Source organism: Amphiprion ocellaris, chromosome 19, assembly GCF_022539595.1.
Source record: "Amphiprion ocellaris isolate individual 3 ecotype Okinawa chromosome 19, ASM2253959v1, whole genome shotgun sequence".
In the NCBI taxonomy this organism is placed as follows: domain Eukaryota; kingdom Metazoa; phylum Chordata; class Actinopteri; family Pomacentridae; genus Amphiprion; species Amphiprion ocellaris.
Window position 1 is genome coordinate 1597597 of NC_072784.1, and position 24084 is coordinate 1621680.

A 24084-nucleotide genomic window follows, 5' to 3' on the forward strand; every position below is an offset into this window, starting at 1 on the left:
TAAAGTGACCCGTATCTGAATGAGCGACTGATGAAGCAGCAATGTTTGGTATCCAATGTCTGAGAATCTGAGTTACACCCAAACACCAGCCCTTAGCAACCAGCTAGAGCAGCCTAGCAACCGTCAGGTCAACAAACTGGCCACTGAAAATGCTAACGTCCACCCTGTCATTCATTAGCACAATGCTATGGCAGATTTTAATCAATTCAGCTGCTTAATGGACCACATTTTGTCTCATTCTGTACACCTGTAAACACATCAGAAAGCCTTCTATTCATATTTCAGGTGTGTAACTGTGGCGTTTAGTAGAGCTACAGCTCATTCAGCACATGTCAGGTGTACTCTGATAGATTTATAAATAATCAGCCGTTATCTTTGAGTCATTCTGGCTCTGAGTTTCATTTTATTAACCTTAATGAGTAACAGAACCTGAGCAGTGTGTTTGAAATATAAAATCAGGTCATTGGTGCAGGTTAATATCTGGATATAGATTATTAATGGATTGGTATTTATGAAGGGTTGTTTCAATGATGAGTTTCATATGCAACCTGGGGAAATAAGCATGTGTGTGTGTGTGTGTGTGTGTGTGTGTGTGTGTGTGTGTGTGTGTGTGTGTGTGTGTGTGTGTGTGTGTGTGGGCGTGTGTGTGGGCGTGTGTGTGTGTGTGTGTGGGCGTGTGTGTGGGCGTGGCCGACCGCAGCACCTGTAACTGAGCACCTGAGTGGAGGCAGACAGAGGAGTGCATGTGGTCAGGAAGTAAAGGAGGAAATGCAGAGATGTGAGGATGAGTGTGAATAAATGAGAACCCAGAGGGATGGACTTCATTCTGCCGTCCTCTGTGAGCCGCTACGTCTAGGAGAAACCTCTAAACCCTCCAAGAGGTGGATGAGGCCAACATTTTATCATCTCCAGCAACATTTTTAATGATCTACACCCTGAAAGCACCACATTTAAACTCAGCTCTGATTCCTATGTGGATGTAGAAAATGGATTCTGGACTTTCCTCTGTGCAGAAACTAGGATTAAAAACTGTCAGGTGAGACTTAAGTTTCGGTTTCCTGCCATTTTTGCTGAAGCAGCTTCTTATTAACTGACCTATTTACCGTCTGAGAGGAATAAGAGCGACGGAGGACAACAGGACAGAGAAAGCTGCAGTCATTCAGGCTTTATCTGGAGGCTTGAATGAATTCAAGAGTTCTGGAGTTAAACAGGCCTGAAACTGATCCTGAAACCTGCTGAACTCAACCACAGCTGGAAGGAAACAACAGCTGGAAGGAAACAACAGCTGGAAGGAAACAACAGCTGGAAGGAAACAACAGCTGGAAGGAAACAACAGCTGGAACTAAACAACAGCTGGAAGGAAACAACAGCTGGAAGGAAACAACAGCTGGAAGGAAACAACAGCTGGAAGGAAACAACAGCTGGAACTAAACAACAGCTGGAACTAAACAGCTGGCTCCACATCTGCTTCAAACAGGTGAGTCTGGGTACGTTTACTGCAGTACTGTAGGAGGAATTTGACAGCTCCGTTGTGTCAAGATTTACCTTTAAAATATGAAATCAAGTTTAAAATAAAAGAAAAGATGCTTCGTAAATGAAATATTTCCCTCTAACTTCCTTACAAGTGTCCAGTGATTCACAAACTAAAGCAAAGGTTAGTAAAAACATGAAGAAAAGCAAAATACAGAATTTGTTATTATTATTGTATTGTATATTGTTATTTTCTTCTTTTTTTCTTCACCCTTTCTCTTGACCAATCACAGCCCTTCATTTGGGCCTGCTCGTTTTATTAGGAACATTTAAAACAATGTAAATGTACACTACATAAGATAATAAATGCAACTCAAACAGCTGCAAGGGTTTAAAAAACGCTTCTATTCAGGCATCAAGGCAGCGTTAGAACAATATATTAATAACAGAACAAATGTCTTGGCCTGATTATTTTACTATTAAATGTATTTTTACTTAACATAGATTTTGATATGGTGCTTTTCCTTTCAAATTGAGTATTTTAAGATTAAATGTTTGTGTTTTTTCAACCGATCTGAGCATCTCTTGCACTGCCACGTAATTCTACATTAAATCTGTAGTTTGTTTTGTTCTCAAGATGTTCATCAGGTCTTATTAACAGCAACACTTTCCACCAAGACAAACATAAACTGTGGGATATTCTTGGGAACGACAATCGGGAGTATTTTATCATTAGTTGTGTATTTTATTATTTTTTTTGCACATTTTTTATTAAATGTTTCATTGATGTAATTTTTCTCCAAATGCAATCAAAAAAGTAAATCAGTCTCTGAATAAATGTGACATAAAGCCCCTGTTTTTTATGAGAACAAGTTGAATTTTGGACTCTCAGGAAGCAGCGAAGCATGAAAATATTCAGCTGATCGAAGCACACATTTGGTTTCGTTTCATTCAGCATTAATAACTGCAGGAAGCTACTTTTCCATTTGATAGGCTTTAAATTTCTGTATTTTATCAGGGAATGTTTTCCTGAGTTCTCACTGTAGCACTAAACTCTCTTTAATCACTGATTTCTGTCTTTCTGTTTGTCATTTTCCTCACATTTAAAGGTTAGATTGTCATTTAATTTGGGTTAAAAAAACAGCAGCCACAGCTTCAGTCCTCAATATGTTCATGTTTGCACCACTGAGGTCCAGTATTTCCAAGTTTAACAACCACTGAACTCTTCCTGTTTGATCCTTTCTTTGGTAACGCTGAGACTCCACCCAGAGAAGTGTCTCTGCAGTGCTTTGTAATAGTTATACCATCTACCTGATCAGTAAAAACTCATCAGATTTCATTACAAATGCAGCTTTTTCTTTGACTATTTAAAAAAAACTGCAGTTAAACAAGCTGCATTCAGTTCTGTGATGTACAAGAAGTGTTTTCTGTTTTACTTAAAGGTTCCTGTGTGGAATTGCTTTTTTTTTTTAAACCTTTAGACGCACTGAGAAGCTTTTTATCAATGAGTCCCTGTTTTATTCACATCTGCACACACCATCCATGCACTGATCTATTAGTCTAATATGATATGATGGAATTACATATAAATAACACATCGCTTCAGGTATAGTTTATGTGTCACGTCTACATGTTTTAGACTTTATGAGTGAGAGTGTATTACATTAAAGTACAGATCAGGATTTTAATTCTTTGGATACACCCTGTGGGATATTTGTAATGATCACAGCAACTGTCTCACTCACATTATGGATGCATTAAAAGAAAAAAGGCGATAAAATGACTAAAACACAGGCAACTAGTTATCAAAAATGGCTTCCATGTGTGCGTCCAACATCTTTGTGGTCATTTTTAGCACAACAAAAACCATTCAAAGCAAAAACTATGGAAATATTTCAACTAAATATCATTGATAACATAAACTGAACATCTCTTTTTGCATAATAGTTTGAATAACACTTAAAATTCTCAGTAACTTTGGCTTTAAGTTAAAATAAATCCATTTTCTCAAAGCAAATTGGTGCAACAATGGAATGGCATCGGCAAAGGGAGCAATTGCACAACCACTGATGTAGCATTTGTGTATACATCTATATATATTTATCACTCTTTTACGATTATTAAGATATATTACATTTCATCAACCCACTTTTGTCCATATACATTTGTCATAAATAAAAGATTCTTGTCATAAAATCAATTTAAAAAACATTCATTCCAACTATATGACATGAAATGAAACACAAAATACACAAAATGCCTTTCTATATGACGACATGTGCCTTGGTATTGTGTATAAATATCTTTTCCTGATAGCAGGCTGATCAGTCTGACTCACCGAATGCTGACTTTGGGTACAAATATTCCATTTACACAGTACGTTTTACTTTTCATTCCACTATCTTTTGGTTACTGTCTGCAAAAACCTCTTCACTTTGGGACACAACAGCCTTCAAGCTAGCAATCTAAATCCTGAAGATGGCAATAAGGTAGTCCTGCTTGGTTCTTTAAGGTTCAAATACAAAAAATATATGCAGCGATGTACCAGTAAAGGCAGAAGAGACGACTGTAAACTGATAAACATGGATATAAATAATGCTGGAATATAAATAAATCAGTGTTGCATGTGTTTAATTGGGAAGCTTTAGGTTTAGCAAGTTTAATGTTACTGGGTGCAAGCTAATTTATAGTAGCATGCTAGCATTAGCTAACTAGCTTAAAGTTCAGAAAAGATTGGACAAAAATTTGGCCTGAGGGTGACTGGTGAGAACTGAAGTTAGCACAATTTATCCTCAGGAGAACATGAATGTCTGAATCATGAATCATGAATTTCCCTCGGGATTAATAAAGTATCTATCTATCTATCTATCTATCTATCTATCTATCTATCTATCTATCTATCTATAGTCTATCTATCTATCTATCTATCTATCTATCTATAGTCTATCTATCTATCTATAGTCTATCTATCTATAGTCTATCTATCTATCTATCTATAGTCTATCTATCTATAGTCTATCTATCTATCTATCTATCTATAGTCTATCTATCTATCTATCTATCTATCTATCTATCTATCTATCTATAGTCTATCTATCTATCTATCTATAGTCTATCTATCTATAGTCTATCTATCTATCTATCTATAGTCTATCTATCTATAGTCTATCTATCTATCTATAGTCTATCTATCTATAGTCTATCTATCTATCTATCTATCTATCTATAGTCTATCTATCTATCTATCTATAGTCTATCTATCTATCTATCTATCTATCTATCTATCTATCTATCTATCTATCTATCTATCTATCTATCTATCTATCTATCTATCTATCTATCTATCCATCCATCCATCCATCCATCCATCCATCCATCCATCCATCCATCCATCCATCCATCCATCCATCCATCTATCTATAGTCTATCTATCTATCTATCTATCTATCTATCTATCTATCTATCTATCTATCTATCTATCTATCTATCTATCTATCTATCTATCTATCTATCCATCCATCCATCCATCCATCCATCCATCCATCCATCCATCCATCCATCTATCTATAGTCTATCTATCTATCTATCTATAGTCTATCTATCTATCTATCTATCTATCTATCTATCTATAGTCTATCTATCTATAGTCTATCTATAGTCTATCTATCTATCTATCTATCTATCTATCTATCTATCTATCTATCTATCTATCTATCTATCTATCTATCTATCATCCATCCATCCATCCATCCATCCATCCATCCATCCATCCATCCATCCATCCATCCATCCGTCTATCTATCTATAGTCTATCTATCTATCTATCTATCTATCTATAGTCTATCTATCTATCTATCTATAGTCTATCTATCTATCTATCTATCTATCTATCTATAGTCTATCTATCATCTATCTATCTATCTATCTATCTATCTATCTATCTATCTATCTATCTATCTATCTATCTATCTATCTATCTATCTATCTATCTATCAGACATTTTATAGACAGTAAAACCATGAATATCAGTCTCATCGTATCAGCAGAAAAGTCTGAGTCACCAAATTACACAAAATACACTGTATGGAAACCATGAATGCATCAATTTATCTCATCACGGCTGAGATGCTTCACTGGAGAAATGATAAACCTAAACTCAGACCAACTCTTTGCAGGTAATATCATCCGTGAAACATGGAAGTCTGCAGAAAATTTTAAAGGAACCAATTAAACGGCGACTCTGCCCTCCCATCATTCACCCAAACTGAATACAGACTAACCAGCAAATACACAAGGAGCAATTCACAGATGTATTAGAGTGGACAGAAAACAAATTTACTCTATAATTTGGTTTGTCTTCTGTACAATAAGCAACAAAATGGCAGCTCCCCGCATTCAAAAGGCTTTGAAGCAGAAGTCGATACTCGCAGCCACGTCTATAGAATCTACATCAAAAGGGACGACCTGAGCGCCGTAACAATCAGCCGGCCGAGCGTAGTGTCTGAGCCATGGAGAAGAAAAGAAACAATAAAACAATGTAGTTTAGTTTCTGTTTGCTCAGCTGCTGTAAAAACTTGCCTCGGGGCCAGAAGGCGACCAGGAGCCGACCTGCAGTCTGATCCTTTTAAAGCCCTGATAATGAATCTATTCACCAAAGTCTGAATGGAAATCTGAAAGAGGTCGCACCTTGGTAATGATTTCTTCCTTTTTTATGTTTGTATTACATCTCTAGACTTCCTCTGACACTGTAAATTGTGATTTAATTCCGTTTTATAATGCAGACGGCCTTCGTGTCTGTGAAAAACACTGTATGGCCTGTGCACCTATTCAGTTTGGGTTTGAATCATTGCACTGTTTTGCAGAGAGCTGCATGAGAACATCACCATTCTCATATGTGTATGCAAAATACTGACATTATAAAGCCAGAAGGCAATTAGCTCAGTTTTACATAACAGCTAAATGGGAAACAGTTAGTGTGATATGGCTGTTTAAGGTTGAGCTCAAATACACTAACATGCTGATGTTTACCATCTTAGTTTAGCACGTTAGCACCTACTAATTAACACAAAATATAAGGTTTAATGTGTCTGAGGATCACCAAAGTCATCTGAGTTCATTTGTTGCTCATTGTGGATATCTGAGCCTCCTCACATTTTCATTTCAGCCTCATTTTAGCGTCCTGTTGCTAACTGTCCTCCTCACATCTCACCTTTTTCTACTAGTAAACTTCAGTAAACTGGTTTTTGAAAATATTTAAAAGAATTTTCTTAAATAAAACTTTTAAGTGAAACTTTTAAGGAATTATTGGAATTTTCTTTGCAAATTTTCAGAAATTTGGGGAATTTTTTTCCTGAATTATTGGATTTTTTTCAGACACAGAAACAATATTTTTTGGTGCCCGTAAATGAGGACACCAGGAAGGGTAAGCTACGTCGAGTTTAATTCAGTTTCAATTCAACTAAGTCAGAAATTTGAGTTTAAATTACACACAATATGAAGCTGATGCAGTTTCTAACATCATAATGTCAATTCAACTCATCAAAATTAATGTTTACAACTTAATTTTCTCACCTAAATCAGGAAACGGTGCCCTGAGATGACATATGCTGTGAATCTGCACCATATAAATAAAATTTAATTGAAAATTGAATTAAATTAGATGCTTTATCTTGAAATAATGCATTTAATTCAGTGGAGTTAATAGGGGATTCTGACAGAAGTAGATTCTGTTAGCCGTACCGTTGCGTCTGTGGTTTGTTCAACAATCCTGCTGTAATCACACGTGGAAGGTTCAGATGTTCGTGTATGTTTGGTCGTCTCTTTTGTCAGCTCATCGTGTCTCAGATTATCAGCTTTTCTTTTTGAAACAGAGACGCTGAATAAAGAGGCAGAAAAGATCGGCTCTTCCAACTCTGCAAAATATCATCTGACACAATGACATGCATAAATACACACATGTAGACACACACAGTGGATGTCCAGTAGCATGACTTCCTATATGTTGGTGTTCTGGGCTCACACTCTCTCACACTCTCACACTCTCACACACACTCACACACACTCACACACACTCACACACACTCACACACACTCACACACACACACACACACACACACACACACACACACACACACACACACACACACACACACACACACACACACACACACACACACACACACACACACACAGTAACCTGAGCACGTGCATCCACAGCATATGGAGACGATTGAATTACACTGAAATATTAAGTGTCGTGGGCAGATGAAGCGCTGCTTAGATACACAAACACAATAAAAACTGAGATACTGAGCATTTATACACTGCAAAAAGTCAAAACCTTACCAAGTCTGTTTGTCTTATTTTTAGTCAAAATGTCTCATCCCACTCGATTTAAAATAAATTCACTTAACAAGAGACATTTCAGCAGATGGAGGGACTTGTTTTAAGACAATGCATCTTAAATAACTTGTTAAGTTAAACAATTGTGAAATTATCTTGTTTTGAGTTGAATTTTACAAGAAAACTCAAAATAAGTTTAACCCTCGTCAAAATTGACCCATTTTAAAGTTTGAAAATGTGGAAAAAATATATTTTCACAGTGAAACTTCTGATGTCCACATTTTCAACATTTTTGGTATTTTTTTAAAACATTTTTTGGTGGAAAAAAGAAATGTTAAAAATGTTTCTTAAGAACATTCACATAAAAATCAACCAAAATCCAGCAAATTTCACTGGATTTTGGTTGATTTTTATGTGAATGTTCTTAAAGAAAATATTAGAAGTTTTACTGATATATATGGAATCACTTCAGATATTTGTAGGATTTTTTTGGACAGTTTTACTCATTTTTTGAAAATATTTACAATAACTTTCTTGTCAAATTTGGGGGATTTTTTAAAATAAATTTTTTAAGGGAAACTTTTAAGGAATTACTGGAATTTTCTTCATGAAGGTTTTGCACATTTTCAGAAATTTGGGGAATTTTTAGCCTATTTTTGAGATTTTTTTCAAACAAGGAAACAATATTTTTTGGTGCCTGTAAATGAAGACAACAGGAGGATTAAAACATCTCAAATTAGGAGGTTACATGAAAGCAAAACTCTATTTTTGAGTGGAAAAACTGCTATTTTTTAGCATATCTGGCTTATTTTAAGACACCCAAACTTGACAATCCTGGTAAAATAGAGCTTAAAATAAGTTACCAAGCCATTTTTCCTTTGTTCTATTGGCAGATTTGTCACTTATTTCAAAGTAACAGTTCCTTGAAATAAGTTTTTTTGTTTTGTTTTGAGAGGGGCATTTTTCCCAGTGTATAACTTTATCCAACTATTCTCTACCCAGCCCTCTTCTCTTTATTTTATTCGAACCTTTTCTTACTTTATTTCTTCCTCCTCAGCCCTCCATCCACCCACCATGGCGGACTCATCTCAAGGCTGGTGGAAGTTGACGTTCCTGAGGAGGAAAAAGTCCCAGCCGAAGGTTCTGTACGAGATCCCAGCAGAGTTTGTCTCCAACTCTTCCTCCTCTGGCCACCACGGTTCCAGTTCAGCCTCAGGAGCCCCAGAGGACGCCATGCTGGACCCCCAGCTGGACGCCCGGCTGGAGAGGATCGTGGACAAAACGACGGCCAGCAAGGGACGCCACGTCAAGGTGTCGCACTCCGGGAGGTTTAAGGAGAAGAAGAAGGTGCGAGCCACGCTGGCGGAGAACCCAGACATGTTTCCTGGAAGCGACCCGGACACAAATGAGAACCAGAGGGCTGGGAAATGAAAAAGGACAAACAGATATGTAGCAGTTAATGTATGGAGATGTAGCTTCATAAAGGCACAAAGACTTAATCACAGATGCATTCATGAGAAAGAAGTGGATGGTCAGTCAAAGATCATCCTGATCAATCCGGTGTTTGAACCAATAAGGTCATTCTGTGGCTCAGTTAGCCGAAAACACAATGACCTGTTGGGATAAAATCATTTAATCAACCGGTTTCTCTGCATTTGCCAAAAGTTGTTGGGTTGAAAGGATCAAATTCTGATAATACAAAGTTATATTTCAAGAAGAAAAAAAACAAATGATGAGGATTTTTTTAAGGAGGTTCTATGTTAGTCAAACCATTACTTCATAGCCAGACCTTTTATGGCTTTTCGTTCAGTGTGTCATTGGATGTGGAAAATTTTTTTCCCACATTTTCAAACTTTAAAACGGGTCAGTTTGACCTGCAGGACGACACAAGGGTTAAAGGATCTTTTTCTGGAGGGACTTTGATGTTTGAGCTCTGATTGGAGCTGCTTAGTGTTTTGCAGGGACTGATTCTACATCCTTGTTTCCCTCACTGGCAACCACCACCTGATCACCATTTATGGACCAGTGGATCATCTGGACTGAAGTTTAGCTGTTATAACCCACTTTGACTGTACTGCAGTCTGTGATCATGAAAAAAATCCAAAAATCTACAATGGAAGCTTGAATTACTTTAGAAAAGAAGGGTGATCTACCTTTAAAAAATCAGAATTAAGTTGAAGTAAAGTCTATTTGTGGCTTACATTCAGTTAGTCTTACCTTTAACCAATCAGACAGGTTGACTGATGACACTTTTGGTAAATGTGCAACAGCAAGTCAATATAAATGTTGGTTTTGTGATCAAATATCAAAGAAGAAAGCCTGAAACTGCCCAAGAACTTCAGGGGTTTCAAAATCTCCAGGTTCACAATGTGTGTGTGTGACTGCTGTGGTAATTCAGTTTAAATTTGTTTAAATAAATCCATCCCTGACTGACAGAAAAGGTGCCTGAGAGAGTTAATAAGCATATATTGTTTTGCTAAATTAGTCTTTCATGATGTTATCCTGCAGCAAACAGGGGTAAAGTAGTATTTGATCTTGGAAAAACATGAACAGTGCACTGCATTGGCAGGTTCTCTGCTTGAAATCATGAATCTGTTAGTCTTAAAGTCACCTTTTGTTCTGCTTTAACATTTTTAAAACCTTAAGTTACTCATTGTCTGGGTTGATTATTATATATTTACGTTGTCAGTCTGCCATGTTATTTAGAATATCAAACGGGGTGCAAAACAACAGTTATCATTTTCTATTCACAGCAATTTCCAAGGCTTTTCTTGACACTTTATTGGACTTTTTCTGTCAGTTTAACTCCACCTGAGCAGCCTGCCTGAGCATGTTCTTGCTAGGTAAACCCAGTAGAGGGCGCTGATGCTTCACCCACAGACTGATTCCTGCTCAAACACTCCTCCTCTGTGGTTTTCATGTGAAATTTTCTTGAATCAAAGACATATATTCTTCATATTTTCCTTTTTCTGTCTTCTTTTAAGTTTGAGCTCATAATCTCAGGACTGAATATTCGTGAAAGCTGATAATTTCACTTAAATTTGGTTTAGAAGCTTGTTTTAGACGAACAGATTTCTCCTGCAGCATCTGGATGATGATCAACACTAAACTATAAAAGAAACTCTCAGATTATCTCTTCGATTACCTCTTCCAGGCTAAAAGCTTCATTTTTTTCTTGGTATAAGTCAATAGTGCAAAATTTGGAATATGTATTTTTTTGTAATGTGAATAAAATATGACTGATTTTATCACCAAATGATTGTTCTTGCACTTAAAGAGTCAACACTCACATTACAATGAAAACATGATATTGTTTGGTCAAATGATTCCCTCTAGTGGCCAGAAACAGAATTACACATTTCATATGGTGGATAAATACTGCAGAACTCACATCCCTGGTAATAAATAATACACAGTATTTAGAGGTGGTTTATTGTAAGAAAATAACCATCATTTAATTCTAAAATTACAGGTTTATATGTTTACTCATGTTACAAAACAAGATTACTCAGAAATCTGAAAATAAAAAGTGTCCCTTTTAGTGACACTTAAGTACTATCTAGCAATAGTTTAATAGCTTAACGTCAAAAATACAATAAAAAAAAAGACCAGTATGGTTGATTTGATATTTTTACTTTTTCATTATTATTATTAGAATCTCAAAATGTGTTTTTGAATAAATCAAATGAAGAAGCAACATAAATGAAGGTAAATTAGCACCTGTTTTAGACAAATGACTGATTTCTAAATTGAATTTTTCATTTCATGTCATCAGCAGCACTGCACATGCAAAGGCCTAGAGTGGTTTCCTGCTGACATTCAAGCCGTAGCACAACTCAGAAGCTGTCAGCTCTCACATAACGCCTAAAACTAAAGAATTATGTGACGCCACAAAGGCAGCCATCATGAGTGAGAGACAGGTAGTGAAAAAACTGAAGATCTCCAAGACAGACGTTCATTACACCAAGAAAAAACAAACTCAACATGGTTCTACCAAACTGCTAGCTGGTCGCAGCAGGAAACGTCTTTCTACCCTCCAGATAACCGTCACTCATCTGTTCCTGTCAGGAATCGTCCTCAGACCTCCAGGGACCTTAAAAATGAGTGGACACTGTGGAGAAATGTGACTTGTTGGACAAGGACAGTTGGAAAGCGACTTGTTGAAGTTGGTCTGAAAGTCTGAGTTTCCTAATGGTTGTACTGTGCAACCATTAGGAAACTCATGCTGGAGTTGAATCAAGCACCATAGACCAGAAAGATTAAATATATATCTACAATGGATGAACAGTAACAACATATACATTCAGGCTCTGTTATTGTGGACTTGTTAGGTCAGAATTGTTGAACTTTTTCTACGCTGGAGCAGATTCTTCCTCCTCAGACCGACACAACGACGCTGAAGCACCAGACGTAGATGTTAACCTGAATCTGAACGCAGGGTGCAGAGGTTCGGTGAACATGGTGTTGAAGGTGTGGAGGTGGACCAGAGTGTCTGAAGAGACTCTGTAGAAGGACAGAGAGCCAGCAGGCCAGTCCAGATAAACTGCTGCTCTGCCAGAGTCGAAGGAAGATGGAGCCCGAATGTCGGTGGTTCTCTTATTGTGGCAGGCAGAGAAACCGTTACCTGAACAGAACAGACCCCAGGACTGGCTGTTCTCTCCCAGACAGCAGTCGTCGTCCTTCCCTTTCCTCTTGATTCCTCTGTAGGTCACTCCTATGTTGACCCATCCTTTCCACTCCACCTCCCAGTAGCAGCGCCCAGTCAGACCTTCTCGGCACAGAACCTGCTTCCAGTGGTTGAACCTGTCTGGATGTTCAGGGTAAAGCTGTTCCTCAGTCACCGCCGTCACCTTCCTGTTGTCTTCAGACAGAGAGAGCTTTATGTTTGCTGTGTTTGGATCTAATGTGAGTTCACAGGCATCTGATAGGGAGAAGGACAGATCTTAAGTTAACTTGTTCTGGTTAGTTTATTAGTAGAAGCTGTACTCTGCACACTGCGCTTGGTGTTATTGTTCATAAATTTTCAGCAGTAAATCTAACAAATCTGATGAACGTGATGATTCATTTCATGCTCATCCAGACTGAACTATGCCATGTCCATCCATCCATCCATCCATCCATCCATCCATCCATCCATCCATCCATCCATCCATCCATCCATCCATCCATCACTTAATCCTCATTAGGGTCATGGGGGGCTGGAGTCTATCCCAGCTGACTTCTACTACAGGACTACACATAGAGACCAACAATCACACTCACATTCACACCTACGGACAATTCAGAATCACCAATTAACCTCAACATGTTTCTGGACTGTGGGAGGAAGCTGGAGAACCCGCATGCACAGGGAGAACATGGAAACTCCATTCAGAAAGATCCCAGGCCGGGAGGTGAACCAGGGATCTTCTAGCTGTAAGGCGACAGAGCTAATAGTCCATGGGCCCGGACCCAAAGTCTCCAGTATCAGTACCACTCAAGGTGACCAATTCTTTTTGGTGTTTTTAACCAGCTATATGTCTCTAGTTTGCATTTTGATACGATAGCCGTTGTAGACTCACAGCTTAATAAATATTATCACTGATTTAATGGACACAATGAAAGGGTCTGAGACAAAAGTCCAATTCAACAGGATTATTCCTCATTATGAAAAAATAACAAGTCATCATCTGTGTTAATAACTTTACAACACAGAACAATACTATAACAAACCTGAGACTGAGAAAGATTTCATTGCTATGGTAACAAGATTGTCTGTGACAAAAACAAGAAACAGAATGACAAAGCAAGACATAAAATGACAAAAACAAGACACAAAACAACAAAACAAGACAAAAACTTTTTGTCATTACGTCTAACACAAATCCATGTCAACGTGTGCAGCTATGCCGAGTTTGGTACTGTAGTTGTGTAATTAGTTGGTACATAAGGCATAGAGTCCTGTACTGTAGTGTGTCTCTACTATATATTAGTTAATAATATCATCAGAAGGTCTGAACTCACACTTGAAGGGTTTTAAGTGATGTCTGCCGCCATGGTCAACACTGTGGGAGAAGGGAGAAAAACAATATAAGGAGATAACTCTATGCACTCTGAGTAAGCTATAACTGTACATTAATCTGTTAATAACCTACCACAGAGTGTCCAACCTCCACTGTGGATCATGGAGTCCGGCTGTCAGGAGGCTCACTCCTGAGTCTCCTGGATGGTTGTAGCTCAGGTCCAGCTCTCTCAGATAGGAGGGGTTGGTGGTCAGAGCTGAGACCAGAGCAGCACATCCTTCCTCTGTGATCAGGCAGCCTGACAGCCTAAACATGTTACATTCATATTACATTCATGTTACATTCATATGCATCTATGAGCCACGTCCAGTCAGCAGAAAACACACAAACACCTGCGTGAAGTCATCGTGCTCTGAACACTAGAACTATTACTACGAATATACAACATTACTGTAGTGTTATGCACCTGTCTAGGGGGAAGGTGCATAGCATAATATTTGTAAAAAAGATAAATGTTTTCCCAGTCCCCAAACCAACAGCCAGGATCTAAGAAGTTTACCAAAGTTTATTTACAATGTTTTAAAAATTAAATAGGCCACTCAATAGGCGAAACATTCAAACACAAAAAATGGATTCAAACTGAGGAGGCGATCTGGCACTCAAATGAAAAACTTATCCAACAAAAACACAACTACTAGAAAAAGAAACCTAACCAAGTCTTCCAAGCAAAATCAAAGCTACGGCTAAACTAATCTACTACAGAATCACAGGTATCAACAAAATGTTTGGAGTCTGGGACCAGACAAAAGATGCTGCTGTCAGTGAGGCTCTCCATCAACTGCAGGCCGCTTTTTTTTAAAGCTGTGGAGAACTAACCAGTGTCATGTCTGCCTACCGGCCAATTAGGCACCTCCTGGACACAATAAAGACCTACCCACCAACAGAGCACTCACTATAAACTCACAGGACGAACAGACGACTCACACACAAAACAAGGACAAAGACACAAAGATCCACACAACAACACAACACTCACTCCCAGACAAAAGAACAACTCCAAAATACAAAACACAGCAATAACCATACTCAACACAATTCGGTCACAGCCGTAACAGCAGAATTAAGCAACATTTACATCACCATCACTGTACTACAAGAAAAATCTGCACCAGAAACAGCATTCGTCTGGCCAGTTATCTTGGACAGTGAACCACATGCATGAGACCACACGAATCAAATCATCCTACATCTTCAAACTCCTTAGAGATTGGCTGCAGAAAGTCAGAAATACCACTTAAACTTCCTTTTTCAAAGAAGATTTCTTTCTGTGGAAGATTGATTATCAGTGTGATACAGAGTGAAGACAAATGTACATCACAAATTCTCCAAATACATTTTTTACATTGTCTCTGGGACTTCAGTAAGGCAAGAAGGTTGATTACAGGACAAGACTAACTATATACTGGTAAATCCATCAACACAAAGTGATCTACAGGAGATTTATACCAGGACTGTGATGGAGCTACAGCGCCTACTGTTGGAGTCAGTGTAGTCAACACCATAGCTAATGTCCAGCATCTGCAAATATAACTGGACTTAATGGTGAGGGCATCTAGGAGTTACTTTGTGTAAGAGCACGAGAACTGTGGCTGGTCAACTTTGGCTTGCTAAACTTAACTCTGACTTGAAAAAATACATTAAATTCACTCAGTAACAGCTTCACTATAAGGCTAATAATAAATAAAATTTTAAAACAACAGTAAATCTCTTTGTCCAACACCAGCAAAAATTTAGAGAACAAAACATCCTCATTATATTGAGTCAGTCAACAGTGATGCTATTGAAGCTGTTCTAAAAATCCTCATCTGCAACTCTATTAAACAGAAATGAAGCACAACAATGTATTTAAATCAGAGCAGCCTCTTCAGACCAAGAAACCCTCCAAAAATGGTGGCAAGTTGCATTTTAATTACAGCCTGGTCCTGGTACAGGAAGCTCAATGGTGCAAAGTTTGGTTTTGTTTATTTCCTGTCAGCTAACAGAGGTTTACAGTGCTAGAGGTTGCTAAGAAACACACATCAAGCAAAGACGTCTGCAGTCTTCACCACAATCTCTTCTCTGTATCACAGTGAAGGAAAGCACCTAAATATGACAAATACATGTAAGAGTCTGATATTTGGTAAAGAATACCACAGTGAATGAAGGAAAATAACACAGTGAATGTGGGAATCTCCTGAACTTCCTGAACACCTGAGTTCTGCTCAGACTGTCGGCTCTTTAAATCAGGTCTGAAACCAGATAGTTTACTGCAGCTTTTTCTTCGATGCTCAGTCTGTTTTCTTGTCTTTTAATGCACTTTTTTTGATCTTAATGTCTACTTTTACGTTTTATTTCTAGGATTTTAATGCATGTCTACCTTTAAATCATTTTTCTGAACGTATGTCTTTGCCATTGTACAGCACCTTGAATTGCCTTACCTTATTTTTTGTATCCCTACATAAAACGCAGACTACTTCCTTTATTGCCATTTTCCAGTCCAAGCCTAACACCTAGTGATACAACGAACCATCTGTAAAGAGACAAAATTTTGAATACTGATCAAAGATCGACTTTACAGACCGTAAAGTTTCCAGTCTGCAGTGTGGACTTGTGAGGCCGGTAGCGAGCAGCTTGACTCCTGAATCCTGCAGGTCATTGTTGCTCAGGTCCAGGCCCTTCAGACAGGAGGACGGAGAGCTGAGAACTGAGGCCACAGTTTCACAGCTTTTCTCTGACAAGTTACAGCTGCTCAGCCTGACCAGAAAAATACAAATCAGACATAGCAAGTACACAATGTATTATATTAGAGAAATATTACTAAATTAACAGTGGTGAACGTGTGTGAGGCAAACTGCAAAGTACTTGCAAACTGGACAGATTTCCATGTCCATCCACAACCCCTACATAAATTACACACTACTTTCCTTATTAGAATTGTCCAATCTCAACTTAATCCCTTGTGTTTCCAAATGCGAGCCATCTATGAAAAGGCAGAACTGCACATGCCTAAATAATTGACAGAAAAATCTTCTTCACCGATCATGTTCTAAGCTGTTTCATGACCACTAACCGTAGAGTTTCCAGTCTGCTGTGTGAACTCCCCTGTCCAGTGAACAGTTCTTCTACTCCTGAGTCCTGCAGGTCATTGTTGCTCAGGTCCAGCTCTCTCAGACGTGAGGACTTGGACGTAAGAACCCGGGCCAGAGCTTCACAGCTTCTCTCTGTCAGCTTACAGTCACTCAACCTGAGAAGCATTAACAAGAGAGAAAACAAACATTTTGAAAATGGGATCATAAGGTAAAAAAGACTACATTAAATAGAGTAAGTCCACCAAGTCTACCTACAGGCATATCCTCGAGGCTTTGACCACCTGCAGCAGCCTCAAGAGACCTTCCTCTGAAGCAGAATACTCCCTCAAGTCAAACACATCCAGGTCTTTTTCTGATGACAGGAGGATGAAGACCAGAGCAGACCACTGAGCAGGAGACAGTTTGTTTGTGGAGAGACTTCCTGAACTCAGGGACTGTTGGATCTCCTCCACCAGAGAATGATCATTCAGCTCATTCAGACAGTGGAAAAGATTGATGCACCTCTCTGGAGATGGATTCTTCCTGATCTTTCTCTTGATGTATCTGACTGTTTCCTGGTAGCTCTGCAAGCTGCCTCCTGATTGGGTCAGCAGGCCTTGTAAAAGGCTCTTATTGGTCTCCAGTGAGAAACCCAAGAGGAACCGAAGGAACAAGTCCAGGTGTCCGTTTGAACTTTCTATAATCTTGTCCACAGCACTTTGGTAGAGTAGGTGGACTTTTGATTTCTCCCTGAGCAGTGGAGACCAGCAGGACATCGACCGTGACTCTGACAGTAGGTTGACGCCAGAGTTGATGAATGTCACAAAGACGTACAGAGCAGCCAGAAACTCGTGGAAGCTCAGATGCACAAAGCAGAACACCTTGTCCTGGTGCAGCCCACACTCCTCTCTAAACATCTCTGTGAACACTCCAGAGTACAGAGAAGCTGCTCTGATATCGATGCCGCACTCTATCAGGTCTGATTCATAGAAGATCAGGTTTCCTTTCTGCAGCTGATTAAAAGCCAGTTTTCCCAGAGACAGAATCATCTTGCAGGTTTGAGGGTTCCAGACTGGATCCGTCTCTGATGCTCCATGAAACTTAACATTTCCTATTTTGGACTGAACCACTAGGAAGTGGATGTACATCTGAGTCAGGGTCTTGGGTAACTCCCCTCTCTCGTCTGCTCTCAACACACGGTCCAGAACCGAAGCAGTGATCCAGCAGAACACTGGGATGTGACACATGATGTGGAGGCTTCGGGATGCTTTCACATGGGAGATGATTTTGTTGGTCTGTTCCTCCTCTTTGAATCTCTTCCTGAAATACTCTTTCTTCTGGGTATCAGTGAAGCCTCTCACCTCCGTCACCACATCAACCAACTCAGGAGGGATCTGATTAGCTGCTGCAGGTCGTGTGGTTATCCAGAGGCGAGCAGAAGGAAGCAGCTTCCCCCTGATCAGGTTTGTCAGCAGAACGTCCACTGTGGAGGCCTCGGTCACATCAGCCAGGATCTGATTGTTGTGGAAGTTTATGTTTTTAAGTAAAATCAGCAAAATATACTTAAGATGTAAAAGTGTTCATTACGCATCAAAATGGGTTCTGTGCCAGAGTTTTGTTTTTATATTTGGTACTATTTGATTACATTTTTATAGGATTCAAAAATTGTAGATGCCTGATTTAGCTCACTTTATGGTTTATAAAAATGAATTGTGTTTTATATCTTTGATTCTATCCTGATGATGGTGGTTTTTATTGTCCTAATCTGCTGCAAAATAACAAGTACGTATAGCTGTCAAAGGTTTTCTTTTGAAACACAGTGGAGTCTTCGTAGAGAGTAGCATGAAATCAAGAATTTTACAGGACTGGAGTAAGTTTGTTTAGTTATTGAAGAAGTTAGTTTAGTGGAGAACCTTAGTTTCTTTCATTTTTCATTGGTCTCATATTCAGTTACAGATTCAGAACTGATCTGTGTACAATTATAAAAGCACCTGGACTCATTAATACAAACTAATATGTTAGAATATCCAAATTTTCAACCTAATTAGCCGCAAAGTCCATTTAGTCTTAAGGATATTAAATGGAGCTGGTCTGAAATAGAGCTTTCTGGAGGTTAAATCATCTTCCACAACAACACAAAAGCAGCAAATTTAAAAAAAAAAAAAAAACTCTATCAGGCAAATAAAAGAAGAGAAGAGATACAATTACTAAAAAAGATCATGAATAAGGCAGAAAATTAAGACTTACTTCGTTGGACAGAGTTTCTTCTGTGTGCATTTCACAGCTCAGAAAAGAAGATCAGTCCCAGAACTTCCTGAAACTGCAAGAAGAGTCATGTGACATCAGTTTCATATCCTTGATGTCAGCAAAATACACTGCAAAGACTAACAGAAACGGACCAACAAATCCTCCAACATTACACCATAACAAGATATATTCCACTGGCAAAGTGTTGGATTCAAAACTAAACTTAAATGACAGCATTAACAGAAAAATCTATTCAATACAGGAAATAAAAGTGTCCTCTTTCCTCTGAAGAACTCACTAATGTTTATCTCTGTTGTGATAAATTATAGAGTCATGCTGAATGCTTTTCTTTTATGAAAATTTCGATATATTAATGACAAATCCTCATCGACACGTCATTAAGGCCTGACTCTTCTCTGTTTGTGGTCTTCATCACTAAATTGAAAGTGGAAGACGTGACAGAGAAGGAAGTTGTGGTCAGTGGTGTGACAGGAAATTACTGACGCTTAATGTCAGAGGATTACTTAGAGGGGAAGATGAATGTGATAATATGATGTGTATTTGTACAGAAGACTTTAAACCTGTGCTACAAAGAACTTTACATAAATAAATAAAATTAAAACAACAGCATAGTGGCACCAGAGGTGGTGTGATTTGTCCCATCTGCCTGGTTTTAGTTAAAAGTCCAGCTGCTGTGTTCCTGTTGAATGATTTGGTATTCACCTGTTAAAAACATTCAGCAGCGATGAGACAAACTTCATGTCAACCAACTTCTGCATCTTTGTCTGCAAATCGCCGGAAGACTGTATGAGATGATCTAACTCAATGCTGCACTGAAATTAAAAATAAAAGGTAAAATGGAGCATCCTGCAGCATCAGGATCCAGCAAGAGATTATCTACACACCATCTTCAGAAGGCCTGAGTGGAATTAAATTTTTTTAAAATACGGTTATCTGAGAGGGATTCCAGAAGGTGCCATGTCTTTTCCAAGTGTTTGTCCCTAAAGCAGGGGTGTCAAACATGCAGCCCGCAGGCCAAAACCGGCCCTCAAGAGGGTCCAATCCGGCCCATGGGATGACTTTATAAAGGGTAAAAATGACAGACTGTTGTAGGTCGTTCGGTTTTGGAACGACCTGCCTGAGGAGATAAGACTCATGTTAATGTGTCTCTACACACCAGCTGCTGCTGCTGATTCAACCTCTGGATCATCAGGACACACTTCATCCTCTCAGCACAAACACCGTCCTGATCAGTAATACTTCCATCTGCAGAGAGAAGAAGAAAGAACAGAGGAGATCAATGAGTTTGATCAGCATCAGATGTGTTTCTCTGCACATTTCACTGCATTCCACAGTGGAAACAAACTGCTGACAGTCATCAAGCTTCATTACTGCACAAACTCTTCACTCATGGATTTACTGCTGCTCCATTTAAACCAACAGTCTCTGAGTGTCCATCAACATCTCATCTGCTCCTCAAACATCAGCTGGCAAACCAACATGGAGGCTGTCAGTCAACACATCTGGATAAAAGCACACACAAGGACACACATCAATCATCAATCTGAATAAAGAACAAAAGATGTGTATAAAATCATTGATGATCCATCAGATGTGTTCAGGTTCTGAATGTGCAGCTCAACATTACTTTGTCCTCATCAATCAGCTTTTCTCTAAAACCAGCAGAGTGACTTTGTCCTTCTGTTATTGTGGATCATCATCATGTCAGCCTTCTACACACATCATCCAGATGTCAGCACAACATTCATCCACATATTCATGTCCACACATCAATAACATCTGCTGACCTCAGTCCACTCTCTCATTACAGGATCAACATCAAATCTCTTCATTCTTTCATTTATTCCATCACCTTCTTCTTCTGTGGAAATCAGCTTGCTAGCTTTGTCTCATTCACATCTTCCAGTGTGTCTTCCAACAACAGTCACATGTCATCTGTACATTCCAGAGGGATTCTGATTCCTGCTGTCCACACTGACTGTCCACTGCTCTCTTCCTAACACAACTCCACTGGAAGGAATCACTTCATGAGCTCAGCTCACACTAACATCAAGCTTCAGCTTCTGACTGACATGAATCAAGTCAGCGTCCACCAAACTTCCACACTGTTGACAGCTAAAGTCCTCTTTGAGTTCCTGAGGCTCCACTGCAGCTCAGAACAAACACTGTGGAAACACAAACATACTGACTGGATGTGTGGAAGTCCCACTGCTGAAGCCTCACATCACTTTCACATCAGCTTCACATTCAGACACACAGCAGGACTGTGGATTCTGTCCTCCATCTGACCTGAGAGTCTCCAGTTTACAGTCCAGCAGGAAGATGCTTCAGTCCTTAATCCTGCAGATTGTGGTTCCAGCTCAGGTCCAGATGTTCCAGACTGGAGGATGGAGAGCTGAGGACTGAGGACAGAGCTGCACAGCTGCTCTCTGACAGATTACAGCCACTCAGTCTGAGAAAACAATGAAGAACAAAGTTATTTCATTTATTCTGAATTCAGCCTCAGAAGAACCTCCTCTGTACACTTTGACTTCCCTGCACTTGGCATGAATCTCTGTGATGTTGTTCTCTGCAGCCCTGCATCAGCCCAAAGCTCAGCTCACTGTTTGCTCTGGAATATTCACATCTTTAACAAACTCTGCTCAGAGCTGCTGTTCTGCTGACATCTGCTGGACAAACACAACAACTGGATAATAACGTTCCTGACAATGTTATCGGGTTAGAAGGCTGTGCTGTTCATCAGGCCGACAGAACCTCGTGCTCCAGTAAGAGCAGAGGTGGAGGTGTGGTGTACATAAACAACGACTGGTGTTCAGCTGTAAACATCATTTGGACCCATTGTTCTCCAGATCTGGAGTATCTGGCTGTAAAATGCAGGCCATTTTATCTACCGAGGGAGTTCTCTGTCGTCCTCATCACAGCTGTTCACATCCCACCACATGCTAATGCTAAGCTAGCCCTGCACAGCTCTGTAAACAGCCAGATAAATGCCTATCCAGAGGGAGATGTGATTGTAGCAGGAGACTTCAACCACGTTGAGCTCAAGACAGTGCTGCCCAAGCTTCATAAACACATCAACTTCCTCACAGGAGACAATAACATTTTACACCAGGTGTACACAAACATCAGGGGAGTTTCCAAAGCTGCAGCAGCCCCTCATCTCCCTGCTACTGACTGCAGCCTACAGACCCACCATAAAGACTGTGCAGGTATGGAGTGAGGAGGCCACTGCATCTCTGCAGCACTGCTTTCACATCACGGACTGGGATGTTTTCTCTGAGGTTTCTGACCTGGAGGGTTCCACCTCTGCTGTCCTGCATTATGTACGTTTTTGCACTGAGGCCGTACTACCTACCAAAACCACCAGGGTGTTCCCAAATCAGAAGCCCTGGTTTAATGGAACTGTACGGTTGCTGCTCAAAGCCGGGGACGCCACCTACAGGTCAGGGAACCAGCTGGACTACAAAACTGCTGGAAAAACTTAGCAAAGGGCATCAGAGAAGCCAAGGGCAGATACAAGCAGCAAAAAGAGGGGCACTTTGAGAACAACGACCCCATGTGGCAGGGTATTAAATCCCTGACTGATCAGATAAATAAGAAGGCGCAAGGCCGTTAAGACTTTCAAAAACTAATAAAAGAACCTTAAAATCGACCCTGAAGCGGACGGGGAGCCAATGCAGCGACTGTAAAACTGGTGTAATAAAAGTGTTCCCGCCCTCTGGTCCTCGTCAGCACGGTGAGGCTGAGTTTTGTAATAACTGTAGATTTAAAATACTCTTTTTAGGAAGACCAGAGAGCAGGACATTACAATAGTCTAAACGACAAGAGATAAAAGCATGTATTAGCGCCTCCTGCTGGCCTGAGAGAGAAACGGGCGGACTCTGGATATGTTCTTCAGATGATAGAAACCTATTTTTGTTATATTTGTTATAAAGAAGGTGTGTCCAAACTAAAGTCTGGTCATGTATAGCCGGTGAGGCAGGTATTTATAAACGTGCTGTGATATATGCTCATTTTTTACGTGCTCTGGATGTACAGTCACTGCAAAAAGTATTCAGGTGTCCTCACTGCTTGTAGATTTATTTTTAAACAGATTAAATCGGCATCAATCTGCACTTAATAACCCATAACGACAAAGTGAAGTCATGTCTTTAAGTCTGAGATTTATTCCTTCTATTCTGACCAGTCTCATAGTGTCTGCTGCTGAGAAGCTCCACAATATCATGATGCTGCCGCCACCGTGCCTCACTCTAGGAGTGGTATTAGCAAAACAAACTAATTGCAAGATTTTAATTTTACACATGCAATTACTATTAAATGTTTAACCCTCATGTCGTCCTGCGGGTCAAAACTGACCCGTTTTAAAGTTTGAAAATGTGGAATATATGCATATTTTCACAGTGAAACTTCTGATGTCCACATTTTCAACATTTTTGGGATATTTCTGAACATTTTTTGGTGGAATAAAAGATGTTAAAAATGTTTCTTAAGAACATGCATTGAAAAAATCAACCAAAATCCAGCGAATTTCACTGGATTTTGGTTGATTTTTTTTATGAATGTTCTTCAAGAAAATATTAAAATTTTTACTAATATATATGTAATCACTTTAGATATTTTTAGGATTTTTTTGGGAAGATTTTTACTTTTTTTTATTTACAGAAATTTTCTTGCCAAAATTGGGGGATTTTTTTTTTTTTTTTTTTTTTTAAATGAAACTTTTAAGGAAAGCTTTTAAGGAATTATTGGAATTTCCTTCCTGAAGGTTTTGTAAATTTTCAGAAATTTGGGGGATTTTTTGGCTGATTTTTTGGATTTTTGTCAGTCAAGGAAACTGTATTTTTTGGTGCCCGTAAATGAAGACATGGAGGGTGAAGGGATTTCAAACTACAAA

The 24084-nt window shown here is 39.1% G+C and overlaps 2 protein-coding genes across 4 annotated transcripts; one reads left to right on the forward strand and one right to left on the reverse strand.

Moving 5' to 3' along the window:
* The first annotated feature begins 736 nt into the window (after positions 1-736).
* On the forward strand, positions 737-11083 carry prr15la (proline rich 15 like a). Its single transcript, XM_023262689.3, has 2 exons — positions 737-1477; positions 8871-11083. The coding sequence occupies exon 2, from the start codon at positions 8888-8890 to the stop codon at positions 9242-9244; it is 357 nt and encodes a 118-aa protein (XP_023118457.2). The 5' UTR covers positions 737-1477; positions 8871-8887; the 3' UTR covers positions 9245-11083.
* Positions 11084-11207: 124 nt separating this feature from the next.
* Positions 11208-24017, reverse strand: LOC111563569 (protein NLRC3-like). 3 transcript variants are annotated; one of them, XM_055004987.1, is made up of 9 exons: positions 21480-24017; positions 20347-20435; positions 19170-19242; positions 17199-18436; positions 16925-17098; positions 16435-16608; positions 13948-14121; positions 13817-13857; positions 11208-12674 (listed from the first exon to the last, which is right to left on the reverse strand). In XM_055004987.1, the coding sequence occupies exons 3-9, from the start codon at positions 19197-19199 to the stop codon at positions 12166-12168; spliced, it is 2340 nt and encodes a 779-aa protein (XP_054860962.1). In that variant the 5' UTR covers positions 19200-19242; positions 20347-20435; positions 21480-24017; the 3' UTR covers positions 11208-12165. The 3 variants fall into 3 exon arrangements, with proteins under 3 accessions (XP_054860962.1, XP_054860960.1, XP_054860961.1); XM_055004985.1 differs by having other exon boundaries at positions 11208-12734; positions 21480-23719; XM_055004986.1 differs by having other exon boundaries at positions 11208-12734; positions 20347-23719.
* Between the last annotated feature and the right edge of the window lie 67 nt (positions 24018-24084).